The following is a 16,611-nucleotide window of genomic DNA, read 5'->3' as shown; positions in this document are numbered from 1 at the left end:
TAGTCCCAGCTACTCAGGAGGCTGAGGCAAGAGAATTGCCTGAACCCAGGAGCCGGAGGTTGCGGTGAGCAGAGATCGTGCCACTGCACTCGAGCCTGGGTAAAAAAAGCAAAACTCTGTCTCAAAAAAAAAAAAAAGGGAAGGGTGTTTTCAATAGCGGCATGGTGGCTCCCCACAGTTTTAAATTTCAGCTCACAAACCATTTCTACTTTAGGAATAAGGAGCTGCTGATGGTGCAGACGGTGAGTACCCCCACGTAAACACATGCCAGCCCAGCCCTGCAGCCAGGCGCTCCAATATCCCCTCAGCATAGACTGAGTTACGCACATGTCACAAAGACCCAGCCCGGAGAGGGGATGCCACCTGCCCAGCATCCCACAGCTGGCATGGAGGGGGCCTGGACTGGGTCCCAGCTCTGCGGACTCAAACCCTCAGGGTAGAATGGCTCAGCTCAGCCGTCAACAGTAGGCCTCAGGGACTGCACGTGAGAACCACCCCGGACCGGGGGGCTGCAGGAGGTTGGGGATGAGGCCCAGGAACTTGCCTTCTTTTTCTTTTTTGAGACAGAGCCTCACTCTGTAGCTCAGGCTGGAGTGTAGCGGCGCAATCTCAGCTCACTGCAACCTCCACCTCCTGGGTTTGAGTGATACTCGTGCCTCAGCCTCCTGAATAGCTGGGATTACAGGTGCCTGCCGGGCTAATTTTTATATTTTTAGTAGAGATGGGGTTTCACTATGTTGGCCAGACTGGTCATGAATTCCTGACCTCAAGTGATCTGCCTGTCTCGGCTTCCCAAAGTGCTGGGATGACAGTGTGAGTCATTGCTGTGCCTGGCCAGGAAGCTGCCTTTTTTTTTTTTTGAGACTGAGTCTCACTCTATCGCCCAGGCTGGAGTGCAGTGGCGCTATCTCGGCTCGCTGCCACTTCTGCCGCCCGGGTTCAGGCAATTCTCCTGCCTCAGCCTCCCGAGTAGCTGGGATTACAGGTGCCTGCTCACTGTGCCTGGCTAATTTTTGTATTTTTAGGAGAGACGGGGTTTCACCATCTTGGCCAGGCTGGTCTTGAACTTCTGACCTCATGATCGACCCGCCTCAGCCTCCCACAGTGCTGGGATTACAGGCGTGAGCCACCGAGCCTGGCTGGAAGCTGCCTTTTAACAAGCTCCTCTGGCCATTGCAACCCAGGGTGCCTTTGGGAACAGCTTTGAGAAGCCCACGTCTGTGCTGATCGGCTGAGGGTCCGGGAAGCTTGGAAGGAGGAGTTAGGAGCACGGCTCGCTGCCTCTGAATGAAACATAAAGACACACTGTCTCTTCAATCATCCAGTCTGTGGGGAATGAGTCAGATCAAACATTTTTGGGGAAGTAAATATGTCAGGTGAGCCCGCACTCCCGGGCCCAGAAAGGCCCTTAGTCTTGTGGGAACACTCCGTACCTCTGTGCAGGCCATTGGGAGGGCAGGGCCCCGGGGTCCCCCTTCTAAACCCCCCACTCCAGCTCTAAGGGGGGTGCTTCGTGAGCTGGGCCTGAGCTGACCAGGGGCTGAGCAATTTGGAGAGTGAGATGGGGGGCGAGCCAGAAAGTCAGGAGGTACCCCCGCCCCACCCTGCTGACGAGGCCTGGGGAACTGCAGATAGAGGGGCAGCCGGAAGGCGGTCGAAATGTCCTCCCACCCCGGGAGGGGGAGCCACCTTCCCATCAGTCACCCAGACAGGGCGATGAGGACTGTAATTTCTCCAGCTGCAGCCTTCAGAGGGAGGGAAAGGGCCCATTGCTCATGAGCGGCTGGGTAACCAAATGCCTGGTTCTCCTAGTGGCTGCTGGGGGGTGGGGCGGAGGGGGCTGGGGTGCCCGTGGGGGCAGGGGCTTGGCTCCCAGCCTCCAGGGATCTGAGTTACCAGGAGGACGTGGCACAGGGCCAGAGGCTGGGCAGGGCTCCAGGGCAGCTGGATTCCAAGCCTGACCTGGCCACCACTCCCAGGAAAATTCACCACCCCTTTCTGAGCCACCATTTTCTGTCCTGGAAAATGGCAGAGTCAGACGAGATGATCCCAAATCCCTCCTCTTGTGAAGGAGGAACGCCTGTGGGTGGCGCCTCCAGCATGGTCTCAGGGCTGGAGTCGGAAAGCTTCATCCAGACCCATCTGGGCTGGCTGGAGCCTGGCTTGGCCAGGAAAAGGGCATGGGACGGTGGAGGGGGTTTGGGACAGGCTACGGGTGTAGCTGGGCTGCCCCGACTGTCTGTCCGTCCGTGGGAAGCGGTGGGCATTGCATAATCGTGAACTGGGACGGGGTGGAGCGATGGGGTGCAGCTCTCTCTGACCTGGGAGCGCTGAGCAGCCACATGACCTTCAGCATGTCACATCTGCTCTCTCAGCCTCCGTTTGCCCCGATGGGGCAATGCCCTACCTCAGCTGCATCTTGGCGCACTAGGGAAGCCCTCAAGCCCTGGATTTGACTGACCGCCAAGTGCTGTGAGGTGCCCTACAATGACCCAGGGTCACCGGGAAAGAAGCTGGGTTTGAATCCTTGCTCCCACGGGCTGTGCAGTGGGATGAGTGACGGCACCCCTCCAAGCCTCGTGGCTTGTCTGCAGATGGGAACAGCAGCAGCCCCTTGTCTGGGCCACTTGGGGATTAAGTGAGGCCGTGGACATCAGGCGTCTGGCACGTGGCAGCAGCAACCCCTTGCCTCCAGCAAGACCCCAAGACGCAGACCCCAGCCCTACCTGGATGAGGCGGCCCTGCTCGCTCTGCAGAGCGCTGAGACCCTCGCCCAGCGTGCCGTGCCCCTTCCGCAGCCCCATGCACTCTGTCTGCAGCTCCGCGGCTCGGGCCAGCAGATGGGGCAGCTGGTCGGCCAGCGTGTCCAGCAGCTCCTGCTCCTGGTCGCCCACCAGCCTCGGCTGGGCCTGGTGCTCGGTCAGCGCCTGCAGCACTGAGGCCTGCGCGCTCTCCAGGCGGGCGAAGCCGTCGGTGAGGTCCGGGCAGCGCGGGTCGATGAGGATGCTGAGGCGCGAGCTGTCGGCCCTCTCCACGGTGACCAGGGCGCTGTTGGCGCTCGCAGCCCCGGTGCTGACGACAGGCGGGGGCGCCGTGCCCGGCGCGTGGGTGTGGTTCAGGAAGAGCACGGCCCCAGTCACGGCCACGGCCAGCAGCACAGCCAGGGCCAGCAGCACGGTGCACAGTACGTAGCCACAGCTCGGACGCTGCAGGCCCGCCCGGGACGCACAGACAGAGAGAGAGGGACGGGGGAGAGAAGGGGCAGCGTTAGCGGCATACCCGGGCTCGGAGGACCTCCTTGGGGGCTGGGCAAGGGCGTCACAGAGAGACAGATGAGACAGGCAGCGAGGGACAGTCCAAGGGGAGACAGAGAGACAGGGACACGCACAGATCCAGCGGGAGAGACACAGCAGGTGCCGCAGGGAGAAAGTGGAGAGGCAGAGCCCCAGTGGGGAGATGGAGACAGAGAGGATGGGAAAGAGAAACTGAGGCAGGAAGACATGAACACACAAGGAAAATGGTGAGGCTTCCCTCCGCTGCCCCTGGCCCGCCCTCATGCCCATGTGTGTGGCCGTGTGACTCCCGTGGAGCCCTCCCCACCCAGTAAGGGCTGGAGATGGAGACCCCACCTCTGCAGCTAGAGGAGCCAGGGCTCAGGTCTCCAAGCTGCATTTCCCACAGTGTGGCCTTGGGCGAGGGGCCTCACCTCTATAAGCCTCGGTTTCCTTGCCCGTAAAATGGGGCAATACAGAGACACCCACCTCTCTATATGTGGGTCAGAGAGAGCTGTGATGCCTCAGCAGCGACGCTAGAGATGGTCTCCCGCTGTCCCTGGGAACAAGTGCCCTGGGTGGTGGCACCTGTCATGGGAGGTCCCTTCCAACTGCAGCAGCCGCATCCCGTGTTCTGTCCCACTGTTCTCCAGGGCCCAGGGCACACGGGGGCTCCCGGGGGCTCCCAGGCACCTCCTCCTCACACCCCGCCCCGTCCTCTCTCCTTCCTCCACCTGTTCACAGAGCAGGCCCCTGGCAGGGCAAACGCCAACTCGCTGGGCCAGGTAGCCCGAAGGCAACCCTGGATAAGAGGCCTGCTGCGCTCCAAGGAGGAGGGGGCCGAGGCCAGAGGCGGCTGTCACTCCAGAACAAGCCGCGTCTCAAAACTGGCACCAAAGGCCAGGCGCAATAAAGACCTTTGTTGGCTGGAAGCCAGGGCCGAGGACCAGCTTGCAGTGAAAGCAGGTGCCATAGTGTAGCCGCACACGCTTTCAGGGGCTCAGATTCACTGGGCAGACTCGCTGGTAGCCCCTGGGCACTACATACATGGCGAAACTGAGGCCCAGAGAGGGCAAGGGGCTGGCCCAGAGTCACACAGCAGATAAAAGCAGAACTGGGATTGGGCCCCGAACCTCCTGACTTCCTCCCCGGGCCAGGCCCCACCTACAATTGAATTTCCTCAACTCTCAGACACATTTTCGCCACCTTTTCATCTTTCTGAAGACTTCATATATTAAAGCGCTTGGAGCCGTGCCTGGCACGCTGTACTCGTGCAATAAATATTAGTGGCTTTTATTATCCCATGATCAATGTGCACACAGCATCTGGAGGAAATTTTTTTTCCACCCAAAGTGTTATTTCGGTGTGTCGTCAATGCTGGGACGTGCCTTCTCTTTTTTCCACGTTTTGGAATCTCCAACAGGGGGGACATCTTACAATTGTAATTGACAGCTTGCTTGCTTTCTTAGTGATACATTAAACAGAGGTAGATGCCTCTTACATCCCTGTGTCCTCCTACGGAGAAAATGCGGCAGAGGAAAGAGTCTTTTTTGTAAATTCAAATTCTACGAGGAACTGCCTAGGACCTGCTTGGCACCTGAAGAGGGTGGGGTGGAGGGGACGCGCCTGGACATGGAGGCCCCGGGGAAAGAGAGCTGTTTTGTTGTCAGGATGCGGAGGAGAGTTCCTTGGCCTGTCCCTGTTGTCATGCGCCTGCCAGGACTCAGCACTCCACGCCTGCCCGGTCCCCTTGGGAGCCACGTCCATTCCCGGCTCCACGTTTCAAGACAATTTACTCCAGCCAGACCCGAACGCACAGCTCCCCTCCACCAGCTCTGCACAAACTGCTCCCTTGGCCAGCCAGGAGCATCCGCTTCCCCTCCTCCTCCTCCACCGGCCTAATTTATTCTCTTCTTTCAGGGCTCGGCTGTCACCTCCTCCAGGAAGCCTTCCCTGACTGTTTCCACTCCCCTCCTCCCAGCTTGGAGGGGCTGCTCCTCTGTGCTCCCCTCAAGAGGGTGCTTATCAAGATTAGACAGATTGTCGCGGCCTTTGACTTCATTTACTCATTCGTTTAATTATCTATTCCACATGCACTAGATCTCCGCACGATCCAGGCTCTGGGCCAGTCCCTGCGTAGGTATTGGGGACCAGTCAGCCCCAGCTCCTGCTCAGGGGAAGTTCCTGTTCTATGGACTGGGATTACTGGGGTTCTTTTTTTTTTTTTTTTGAGAGACAGGGACTCACTCTGTCGCCCAGGCTGGAATGCAGTGGCACAACCCTAGCTCACCGCAGCCTCAAACTCCTTGGCACAAGCAACCCTCCCGTCTCAGCCTGCTGAGTAGCTGTGACTACAGGCACACACCACCAGGCCTTGCTGGGGATATTTTTTTTGCAGCAATAGGGTCTCCTTACTTTGCCCAGGCTGGCCTCAAACTACTGGGCTCAAGCAATCCTCACACCTCAGCCTCCAAAAGTGCTAAGATTTCAGGCACGATCCACCATGCCCGCTCCATAGACTGATTCTTGACTGTCGGATCCTTTTGGGGAGTCTTGAGAAAGCTGTGGGCACAGTCTCTGGGGATTCAGGGACTAGTGAATCCCAAGTCCAGGAAACTTGCCCTGGACTGTGAGCCCCTCCACAGATAGGGACCTGCTCACTGCCTGGCACACAGCGGACCCGACGGCCGCTGCTGGATAGACGGGCGGATGGACAGAGGAAGGAGCTGGCATGGGGAAGGGGGTGACGGGGCATTCCTGGGACCTACCTGGCTTGGCAGGGCAGAGGCTGAAGCCCTCAGCTGGGCCCTGGGCCCCGAAGCAGGGCTGCCTCTGACCCTGTGCCCATCTCTGATAGCCTGGCACAGAATGGGCAAGCTTCAGGCCATCCCCAGCCCCCAGGCGCCTGCAGGTCAGCAGCTTACAGACAGGCAGGCACTGCGCCATCACTGCCATTCCTTGGGCATGGACCATGTTCCCGTCACTGAATTCTCCAAGTAACCTGTGCAGTTGGCGCTCTGGTTGAATTCACTATGCAGGTTGGAAAACTGGGGCTCAGAGCACAAGACCCTCATCCAACGCCTCGTGGGGGAGGCACGCTGGAGCCGCCACCTGGACCCAGGGCTGGGCACTCTGGATGGTGGATGCGCCAGGGCCGCTTGCTCAGCTGCCTACAGTACGGCTGGGTTTGATAGACAAAGCTCTGTGTCAGCAGCTAAGTCCCTGTCACACTCGTTCCTGGAGTCCGTGGGGAGACACCTTGCCCCAAGCAGCTCGGGCCGAATCACGAGACACTATAGCATAAAGGTCCCCTGGCTGGCGAGGCTGGCACTAGCGTGGCAGAGAGGTTGGCCGTCCCCCTCTGCGTCTCCCGCACCCCTGCTGTATCGGGAACCCTCCTCCCACCCAAGACCCTCCCTGGTGGGAAGGCAGAGGGCCCTGGAATGGGGAGGGACTGCAGGAAGCCGCAGGGGGTCCCCTAGAGGCAGGGGGACAGAGGAGCTTGGAGATGGTGCAGGTCACTCAGCAGAGGAGAATGAGTCTTCAGAGATCACCTTAAGGATGAAGCACTGTTAGCTTTTATGGGCTGCCGTTTACGTGCCTCGTGAAGAAATCTGCCAGAGATACTAAGAGGGCTCTGGGCACTGAGGAGCCCAACTGAGCGCCTGGGGCTGGTGCCTCCGTCCTGTTGTGGCCAAGCAGGGTGCACTCTCTGGGGGCTGCGGAACAGTGAGGATGCCCACAGAGCCCCCAGCTCCCAAGACAGGGCATCCCGGGCAGGTAGGCACGAGAGAGGCCAGGGCCTGAGCCGGGAGTCCCGGGTTCAAGGCCCATTTCTGCCACTAACCACTGGCATGTGCTTCCAGCTGGAGGGACCCAGCTTGGTTCCTTGTGAGACCCCCCAGTGCTCACCCAGAGTTGCCTAGGGAGCCTTGGCCAAAAGGAGGATATGGCTCATGCCAGGAGGGCAGCGGCCCCCAGGGTGCCTCGGGCGCAGGCGGGCTCTGTCCAGGCTGCCTTCTCTGAGGCCCCAGCCTTGGGGGCTCAGGAGGAAGGGATCTGACGCCAAGGTGCTCTGCTAAACTGGCAGAGACTCCCCCCGAAGGGAGCTGGCTGGCAGGAGTCCCCCGAGGAGACTGGGGCCGCACTCCACAGATGAAAGCAGGAATAAGAAAGTCTCCCTGCAGGGGAGGCCAGGCCAGGTCAGACCCAGCTGAGGGCCCTCCTGCCACCCACCCCCATCTCCTGAGAGCACCCAGCCCTCTGCTGTTCAGCATGACGAAAACACATCCTGGGCTCCGTACTGGGGAATGGAAAGTTGAAGGTGGCAGGGTCCTGTGCGCTCCGAATCCAGCAGGGGCTTGCACAGAGCCTGGGTGGGGCCTTGTGGGCTCTGTGGGTTGGGGGACCAGGCCCTGCTTCAGCCCAGCACCTTGGGGGCATTCCTCCTGTCTCCCCAGGAGCCCACTCTGCTCCTGGCTGGGCACACGGCTGGTCACGTGGCTCCCAGTCAGGGCTGAACCCTGAGCCCCTGGCCCTGGCAGAGGGAGGGTCCCAGGGACCCCCTGGGGGTGAAAGCTGGTAGTTCTGCCCACCATTCTGGGGGTCACAAAGACTTAGGAAGAGTCTGCAGGCTTGTTCTGTGAGATCTGAGCGGGAACCTTAAGCAGAACCCTGCTGAGAGCCACCGGGAGTCTCAGGCCACAGGGAGGGGCACAGGAGGAGGGGCTGAAGGTATCCAAGGGGACAAGAGGGCCCCATGGAGCTGCCAGCCTCTGCCCGTCCTGGAGGCTCCAAGCCCCCCAGCTCTCTCACTCCCTGGGGAGCAGCTGCCCTGGAACCACGGAGGGGGTTCTCCAGCTGTTTCCTATAAGGATCTTGCCCATTCTCCCCACGACATACAGCTCTGGCTCCCCAGATGGCCCACCCAGGCCTCAAGCCCATCGAGGCCCACACCAGCATCTCTCCACCCCAGCCTGAGCCCTCCTGTTTCTCACCCGGCCGTGGCACCAACCCCACCTGCTGCCCCCGCAAAGCTGGCGCCTCCCCAGGCCTCCCTCCCTCACCCAACATCTGTCCATGCCACCCCCTCAGCCACACCACGCCCCGGCTAAGCAGTGAGCTCAGAAGCAGGGGCTCGGGAAACCCCAAGCCTAGCACAATGACCTCAACCCAAACCCCAGGGAACAAGAAAAAGGCACAGATCTTTCTAGCACCCATGATGGGTTGTAATCAAACCTGATCTGTGAGCTTGTTCCCCCCATGAGACTCTAAGCTCCCTGAAGCACAGACCATATCCACCAGGCTATACCTCCCAGCATGAGGTAGGGCCTCCCTAAATAGTCATTAAGTTTAATGCAGCAGGGATTTAGGTTAGACAACAGGAAGAACTTCCCAAAGATACTTCCTTTCTTTTGAAATGTTCTGGGAAATGCTGAAAGCATCAAGAGCTCTTGCCTGGGATGGGTTGGAAGCTGATCTCCCTTTGGGGTGGCTTGGGAACGGCTCAGAAACAAGCCCCTCTGACCAGAAGAGACGGCTGGAGGGTGATTTCCTGCCCCATGCTCCAAGATCAGAAGAATCATGTCTATTTCTAGATCCTTGCATCTGACAAACTCAACTCCTGGCAAATATCGTTTTCCCCCTGCCCCAAGGTGCGAAGGCCTCTTCCTTCTGCAGGGAGAGGGAGGGCGTTTTAACAAAGTCCAAGCTGACAACTTGTCCAAGGTCACCTGGCAACGAGGCACTGAGGCTGGATAGGGCTGGGACAGACGGGGCCCAAGGCGGTTCCCAGAAATGGCTGCACTTGGACAAAGGTCCTTCAGGACCTCTGGACCTGGGCTTTACCCACTCACAGCGGGTGCTTTGGATGCCCTGAGAACCACACAGCCTGGACACGGGAGCCCTAACTCGGGCTGAGTGGGCTGAACCAAGTCCCTCCATCCTCCTCCAAGGCCCTTGTCTGCTGCCCAAGAGGACCCAGGTTCAAGTCCCAGCTCCAGTTCTTAGTCTCAGCCTCCTCATCTGTCAAATGGGTTCATCATCCCTGCCACCAAGCTCCCAGGGTGGCTGTGACCAAGAAACAAGAGGTGTCAGCCGGGCACAGTGGCTCATGCCTGTAATCCCAGCACTTTGGGAGGCTGAGATGGTGGATCAGAAGGTCAGGAGATCGAGACCATCCTGGCCAACACAGTGAAACCCCATCTCTACTAAAATACAGAAAGACTAGCCAGGCGTGGTGGCGGGCGCCAGTCGTCCCAGCTACTCGGGAGGCTGAGGCAGGAGAATCGCTTGAACCCGGGAGGCGGAGGTTGCAGTCAGCCAAGATCGCGCCGCTGCACTCCAGCTTGGATGACAGAGGGAGACTCTGTCTCAAAAAAAAAAAAAGAAAAAAAGAAACGAGAGCTGTGGCCTGTGACCAGCTGGTGCTTGGAGTGTGGCGTCCGCGTTAGCTTCCAGAGGAACGCCCTGCTGAAAAGCCTCAGCCAGGCCCCTCTGATAGGAAGGAGCCCGAAGCTCAGACAGGGGAGACCAGGACACAGCCAGCCTGTTGGGGGGGCGGGCTGCTGTGAGACACCTTCCTCACGGGTACACACTGCTTCACGGTTTGCAAAACACAGCAGTATTTCACGTGGCTCCCAACACAGCCCTTGTGAAATGAGGAGGAAGGGGAGCTTGCTGTTCCCACTTTACAGATGGTGAAGCCCAGGCCCAGAGGGGAGGAGTAACTTCCCCAGAGCCACACAGCGTGCCAGCGAGTGAGGCGAACCTGGCTGCAAGGGAGGAGGGAAGGCTGGCCCAGGGGAGGGCAGGCCCAAGGGAACCAGGGCAGGCAGCACTCTATCTTCTGACAGCGGGCACAGGAAAGGCCTTGCCTCTTGTCTGAAGCTTCAAACAAGCCCAGAGCTGGCACTGGGAACAGGCTGTCTAGATGCTGGGTCACCAAAGGGGCAGGGAGGGGAGGCAGGCGCTTGCTATTGGCCCAGGGCCCTGGAGCCACAGCCCTTGAGCTGCCTCCTCTGCCAAGGGGCAGACAGCTGGGCTGTGGGCTGAAAGCTGTGCCCCCCCCCACACCTCCCCCCCTCCCCCGGAGCAGCAGAGGGAGGCGGGGCCTGGCCCAGAGGCCTTGAAGCCACATTTCAAACACATCCCCCGGAAGGCAACACCCCTTGAGACAGACCAGTGCCTGCTGGCCGTCTCCTGAGGCACTTCCTGGCGGAAGCCTCAGTTGGATTCAGCAAACATCCTCAGTGCCTCACCTGAGCTGCCTGGAAGGAATGGAGCCTGGGCCCAGGGAGAGACCCAGAGATGGGCTCCAGAGGAGGCTGTGTCCAAAGGGATCTCCTGATACAAGAGGGGCCCAGGACAAGGTGGCTGAGTGGCACAGGCTAAACACTGCGAGAACTTAGAGACACAGCCACAGGGCATCAGGGAAGGCTTCCTGGAGGAGGTGGCAGCATTTGAGCTGGGTTTTAAGCAGGGTGTCCCTGACTGAAGGGGTGTGTGTATGCGTGCGTGCGCCGCCTCCCCTCCCCCCCCATGTGTGTTGGGAAGCCTAGGGAAGCAAACAAGATGACACAGAAAAGATCTGGAACTGGGGCGGGGTGGTGCGGTGTGGGCTCAGGGCTGGCAAATGACAACCAGTCGCTACCTGTAAGGGACCAATGGGAAGGCACAGTGGGCTGAGCTAGGGATGGCCTTGGAGGAGGACAGGTCTAGAAGTTAAGACAGTTCTTGCTAAGCGGGAGAAGTCAGATCTCAGCAGGAGGGGACTCATTATCTGGAGGTGGCTCAGTTGCAGACCTGACCTAAAAGAGGGGCCAGCCCATCCCTGAGAAGCAGAGGGACAGGTGTGTGCTTGGACTGGTGTTTGAATCCCCACTCTCTTGTCAATGTGCTGTGTGACGTGGGCATGCTCCCAACCTCTCTGATCCCTGGTCTGTGATCAGAGAGGACGTGCCAGCCCCCAGCCTGCTTGGAGAAGGGAGCTAGTGCAGATGAATGCAAAGGGGCTTTGCAAACCATAGAGGGCTGGACCCCTGGGCCACGGCTGTGTGACGCCAGGAAGAATGAGCAGGTTGTGGCTCCTGGGAGGAAGGGACCACCCTGGCCTGCCCGTGCCGCCCCCTCCCCTCCTGCAGCTGCAAGGATGAACTGTTCCTTCCCCAATGACATCTGTCTGGGAGAAATTTAAAATTTAAAATGGGCAGCCCTATTCTTTCCTCTCCTTCGAGAGCAAGCAGCCTCCTCATTTCGCCAGCCTGCCCCAGTCCCTTGGCAGCCCAGCCTCGGGCAGCCCTGGGGCAGCCCCTCCGCCTCGGCTTCCGGACTCCAGCCCCCTTGCTGGCCAGGCCGGGTGCTCTGCCCTCACCTGCTTCCACCGCACAGCCCTGGGCACCCTCCAAGCCCCACCTCCACTGCCCCTGAAGAGGCAGCAGGAAGGGAGAATGAACCAGCCCTGGAGCATACAGACCAGGGTTCAAATCCCAGCAGAGCTGCGTGGCCTCAGGCAGGAGCCAACGGTCTCCGAGCCCTGCTTTCCTTGTCTTAAAAGTCAGAAAATCACAATACCCAGGGTTCCTACAAGAGATGAATCTTTATTGATCCCCTACTGTATGCAGGGCCATGGCTAAAGCCGGAAGGATGCAGAGGAGATTCAGGGGGTCAGGTTCAGGACCAGGTGCCTAGCATAGGGTATCGCCCAGAGTGGAGATTTTGTGGGCGGTTAAGATGCCCATTGTAGACGTGAGGAAACGGAGACTCAGCAAGGGGGCTGATTTGTTTGCGGTCACACAGCGAACTGTAAGTCCCCGACTCCCTCTGCACCCGCGTGCACCAGGGGGCCGCTGGGGGCACAGGGACCGGGGAGACCTCGCCCGCAACGCGTGTGGCTCCCGCAGGGGTGCCGCCCCCATCGATCCCCGAGTTCAAGCCTCGGTTAGGGGAGGAGGAGAGGAGGGTCTCCATCCCGGCCCGGGCCTCCGGAGCCTCGACGGGGTGCGCCCCAAACTCCAGCCCCCGCACTGGGTGCCCGCCCAGCCAGCCCGAGCGGCCGCCGCCTGGCCAGCCTCCGGGGCCCCGTGTCCTCGCGCCCGCGCGTACCTGCGGCTTGTCGCGCGGCCGGTCCTCAAGTTGGGCAGCGCCGCCCATGGTCTTCCACCGGTCGTTGACCATCTTCCGGCAGGACTGGCGGGGGCGCCGGGCAAGGCGCGCCGCTGCGGAGCGCAAAGGCGGTGGGGTGGGCGCGGGCGCGAGCGCGGGGCGCGCTCTGCCCGCCGGGTCTCCGCCTCTGTGCCCCGCGCCGGGGCGGCCCGGGAGCTGGCGGGCGTGTGCGGGTGAGCGCGCCGCTGTGTGCGGGTGGGAGCGGGAGCGGGAGCGCGGGAGCCGCCAGCCCAACGCCAGCCGCTCGCGCTGCGCGCCGTCCCCGCTCCCGGCTCCCGCGCCTCCCGGGCGCGCTCCTTTCTCCTCCCTCGTCCCTCCTCCCTCCTTCTCAATCTCCGCGTCTTGTCTCGGACTCTTCGCTTTTTATGGCTCCCTTCGGCCTCCCCCGACACACACACACCCGCGCGCACAACACACCCGCGGACTTGGATAGTGAACTCCGCCTCCGAAAAGGCCAAGAGAAAGGAGGCCGAAGTGGCCTCCAGACTGCGGGTCCGGCCGGCGGGCAACAAACAGCCGCTGGCTGCCCGGCTCCCGCCCGCACTAGCGGGGCCCGAGAACCACCCCCCGCTCCGACAGCGCCTCTGCACAAACTTCCTCCCGGGCGGGACTCGCACAACTCACCTTGCGCGGGGGGCGCGGCGCGGGGCGGGCCCCGAAGGCGCACCCGCTGGGCAGTCGGGAGTCTCCGGGTAGTGGCGCGGCGCTCCTCGCGTTTCAGGGCGCAGGGTTGGCCCGAGACTCAGGCTGGGCCCGGGGCGGGGTCGGAGGGGTGCGCTCCCTGCGGGCCCCCCGAGGTCTCGGTCTAGGTCCCGGGGCAAGCGCGCCCAGCTGTGGGGGCGTCAGCCCCCGCGGACCTCCCCACTCCGGACCCCGACGCGCGAGCCTAGTCCTGGGGTCGCCCCGGCTCGCGTCCGCAGACCAGTGCCCTAGCGCCCGCGGTCCGAGAGCCCGCCCGACGCCCCTCTGCCCGGGCGGCCCGCGGGCGGAATGGGGGTTCCCGCCGCTGCCGCAGCCGCCGGCGCTGTGGTCGCGAGTACCAGCCGCTCCGCGCTCTACCCGCGCTCCCGGCCGACTGCCGGCCCTCTCCGGCGCGCCCCGCGCGGTCCCAGCCCCCGCCTCCTCCAACGCCGGGAGGGGATTTGTGCCGGGAGGGGGCTTCTTAGTTGCCCCTTCCCACCAGCAGCACTTTTGAAAGCATTTAATCCGCCCGGAGCGGCCTTCCGAGGTAATTGACAAAGTCCTTAATCTGCGCGGCGAACGAGCTGCTATTGTGGCTTCCGACCAGGAGGCGCCCACACTGCCCGACGCCGCGCTTCCCTCCCGCCGCCCCGCTGGGCCCGCCGGCCGCCCCTCCCCCGCCCCTTGCTGCGGCCCCATCTTTTGCTCCCCCAGCTTCAGATAGACACCCCCGTTCCCCGCCCCCGCTTCTCCCCAAAGCTGTTTTCCGGCTCCCGGGGCGCCTTGGCCGCCGCGCTGTTCCCTGGCACCGTCTCCGTCTCTCCCCCACTGGCTGCCAGTCTGTCGCCCCGTCTTCGTCCCTCTCCCGATCCCTCTCCGCGTCCCGCACCGGCCGGGCAGGCTGGCTGGGGGTGGGGGCCGCGTCCAGCCTGGGCCGGGGCATTCCCTGGGCACCAGAGCGGGGACCCCTGTGGCCCCGTGCCATTCGAGGAGACTGCCACCCGCCAGGCTCTGGGTTCACAAACCACCTGTTTGCCCCAGCCGCCTCTTCCTTCCAGGACGGCCGCTGGGCTCACCTGCGGCCCGATTCCGGCTTCCCGGACAGAGGCGGCCTGGGAGTTGGAGAGGATCTGCGGCAATGACTGGGAGTCAGGAGACCCAGGTTCCAGTTCTGGCCTCTGGCTCTTTCTCGTCCCTGGGCCTTTCCTATGAATTAAGGGGGTCAGCACGTGACCTAGAGAGCCCTCAGGCTTAGGAGGAAGGATGTGGTGGAGGGCACAGGGCCCTGGCTGTGTGGCCGAGGGCAAGCAACATAACTCTCTGAGCCTCAGTTTCCCCATGTAAGCCAAAGGGTTAACCGCACACGCTTCAGAAGGACTCTGCCACAGTGTCACAGCACCTGAGCAGGGCAAGGCTCAGATGTTCCTGCTGTGACCTTGGGCAGATTCCACGTCCTCCCCAAGCCTCAGTTTACTGGTAAGCAAGGACTTGCCTATTGGTGGGGAGTGGTGCGGTTTGCAGGCCCCTGTGCAGTTACAGGCACAAAGCAGGCAGGTGGCAGAACTGTAAGGCTCTGACTCCACAGTTTGGGGAGAGGATGTAAACTCCAGACGCGTGTGTGCACAGATAAAAGATCACTCTGGGGGTGGGGGGAGCTGAACGGAGAATCTGAGGGAGGGGTGATAAGGGACAATGGAGAAGGTCTTGGGGGAGTACTCCGGGCAGTCAGGGAAGCATCCTGGGATGGAGGGGTGTGAGCCCGCCCCCAAGGCTCATGAAGGCAGCATCCAAACGTCTGGGTGCTAAGGGAAAGGCATTTCCAATGGCGGGGCCGCAGAAGGGAAGGCGGAGCTCGGGGAGTGACCAGGGCGTACCTGGGCAGGTGCAAACTGGACAACGGGAGGAGGCTCCGGACCATCTCCTCCCAGGCCTGCAGAAGGGCGGTTGGACAGGTGAGCGGGGGCCACCTAGCGGCTTCTCCTGGGAGTGTTGGAGGAGGTTGGAGGCTGAATCATCTCACCTGCTCAGCCACAGGTTCCTCAACTTTCCAGCCTGCTGGTGTGCTTTACATGTGTCTTTGGGGGCGGGCCTCATTCTGTCACGCCCTCTGTGCTGACGCCTCTGCTCAACACCCCAGGAGAAGCGTCAGCCATGATGCAGGACTGGCATGAGCCTGAGGGTGTCTGCTCAGACACACACAGGGCATTGTCCTGGGTGAAGGGGGGCCGTCCCAAGCAATGGAGCCTCCGAATGCGGTGGAGAGAAATGCAATGGAAGAGGATTCCAGAAGCCAGTGCTGACCACAGCCAAGATCTGTGCGAGAGAAAGAGCAGCCAACCCCACAGAGCAGACAGGCCCTCGGCCCTAAGATTTCCCGTGGACAGGTTGATGGCCCATAGAGCCCTGGGGGCAAGGCTGGCTGTGCTCAGCAGATGCGACACGACGGAATCGGGACTTTCCAGCCAGCCCAAGACTGAGCATTCGTTGTCAGGGAAGACCCAGGACCCAGAGGCTGCATGGGACTAGACTCGAGGTTGCCTGGTACGCTTGTTCACACTCTGCGTGTCCCCTCACGTCCCTCTCTCTGGCTCACCAATTCTGCCTGTTCCTACTTTGCCTTTCCAAGGCTACCTGGTTTTGATGGCCCCACCAACAGGCAACTCCTCTCTAGGACTGAACCAGGGCATAGCAGTCATAGGTGGCAGATGGCCAAAGGCAGCTGTCCTTGGTAAGATACCAACCACTCAGATCTTGGTCAGATCCTGTGTGGGGGCATGGCTGCCGGGGTCCCACTGCAGGACCCCTCCCTTAGCAGGGTGTGGATGCAGGGCAGGCAGTACCGCAACATTGGAGGGGTGGAGAGAAGAGCCCATGGGGAGACAAGGGAGAGCAGCCGGGGACAAAGGGGGACAACATTCCAGTGCCAGCCTTGACTAGCAGCCACCTGTTGGCAGCACCTTTATGCTCAGCCTTGTGGTGGGCACCTCACATCCTCCCAGCCACCCTAATAAGTGGGTACTATTGTCCCTGTTTTGTGGATGAGGAAACTGATTTAGAAAGGTAAGTTACATACCTGGGTAATTGTGTAATTAATAAGGTGATATAATTAATATGGGGCCAGGCGCAGTGGCTCACACCTGTAATTCCAGCACTTTGGGAGACAGAGGTGGACAGATCACCTGAGGTCAGGAGGTCGAGACTAGCTTGATCAACATGGTGATATCCCGTCTTTACTAAAATACAAAATTAGCCGGGTGTGGTGACACACACCTGTGATCCCGGCTACTCTGGAGGCTGAGGCAGGGGAATCACTTAGAACCTGAGAGGTGGAAGTTGCAGTGAGCTGAGATCGTGCCACTGCACTCCGCCTGGGCAACAGATCGAGACTCTGTCTCAAAAAACAAATACCAATATGGAATTACTATTGACCAAACATTTTCCTTGTACTAGATACAGCAATACCATTAGCATTAGCAATACCATCTTTTTTTTTTTT

The 16,611-nt window shown here is 60.8% G+C and overlaps 1 protein-coding gene across 1 annotated transcript in view; it reads right to left on the bottom strand.

The window, feature by feature from the left end:
• Positions 1-12,944, bottom strand: part of FIBCD1 (fibrinogen C domain containing 1) — a 40,959-nt gene extending 28,015 nt beyond the window's left edge. The window contains exons 1-3 of the mRNA XM_017499068.2: positions 12,852-12,944; positions 12,375-12,487; positions 2,727-3,206 (exon numbers count right to left, since the gene is read on the bottom strand). Coding sequence (XP_017354557.1) covers positions 2,727-3,206; positions 12,375-12,446 — 552 coding nt within the window. The 5' untranslated portion in view covers positions 12,447-12,487; positions 12,852-12,944. The remainder of the gene's footprint in view (positions 1-2,726; positions 3,207-12,374; positions 12,488-12,851) is intronic.
• Positions 12,945-16,611: the final 3,667 nt, after the last annotated feature.

This window comes from Cebus imitator, unplaced genomic scaffold (genome assembly GCF_001604975.1).
Source record: "Cebus imitator isolate Cc_AM_T3 unplaced genomic scaffold, Cebus_imitator-1.0 Scaffold254, whole genome shotgun sequence".
Taxonomy (NCBI): Eukaryota; Metazoa; Chordata; class Mammalia; order Primates; family Cebidae; genus Cebus; species Cebus imitator.
Note: the sequence above shows the minus strand (reverse complement) of the source record. Positions and strands in the feature narration are given on the sequence as shown.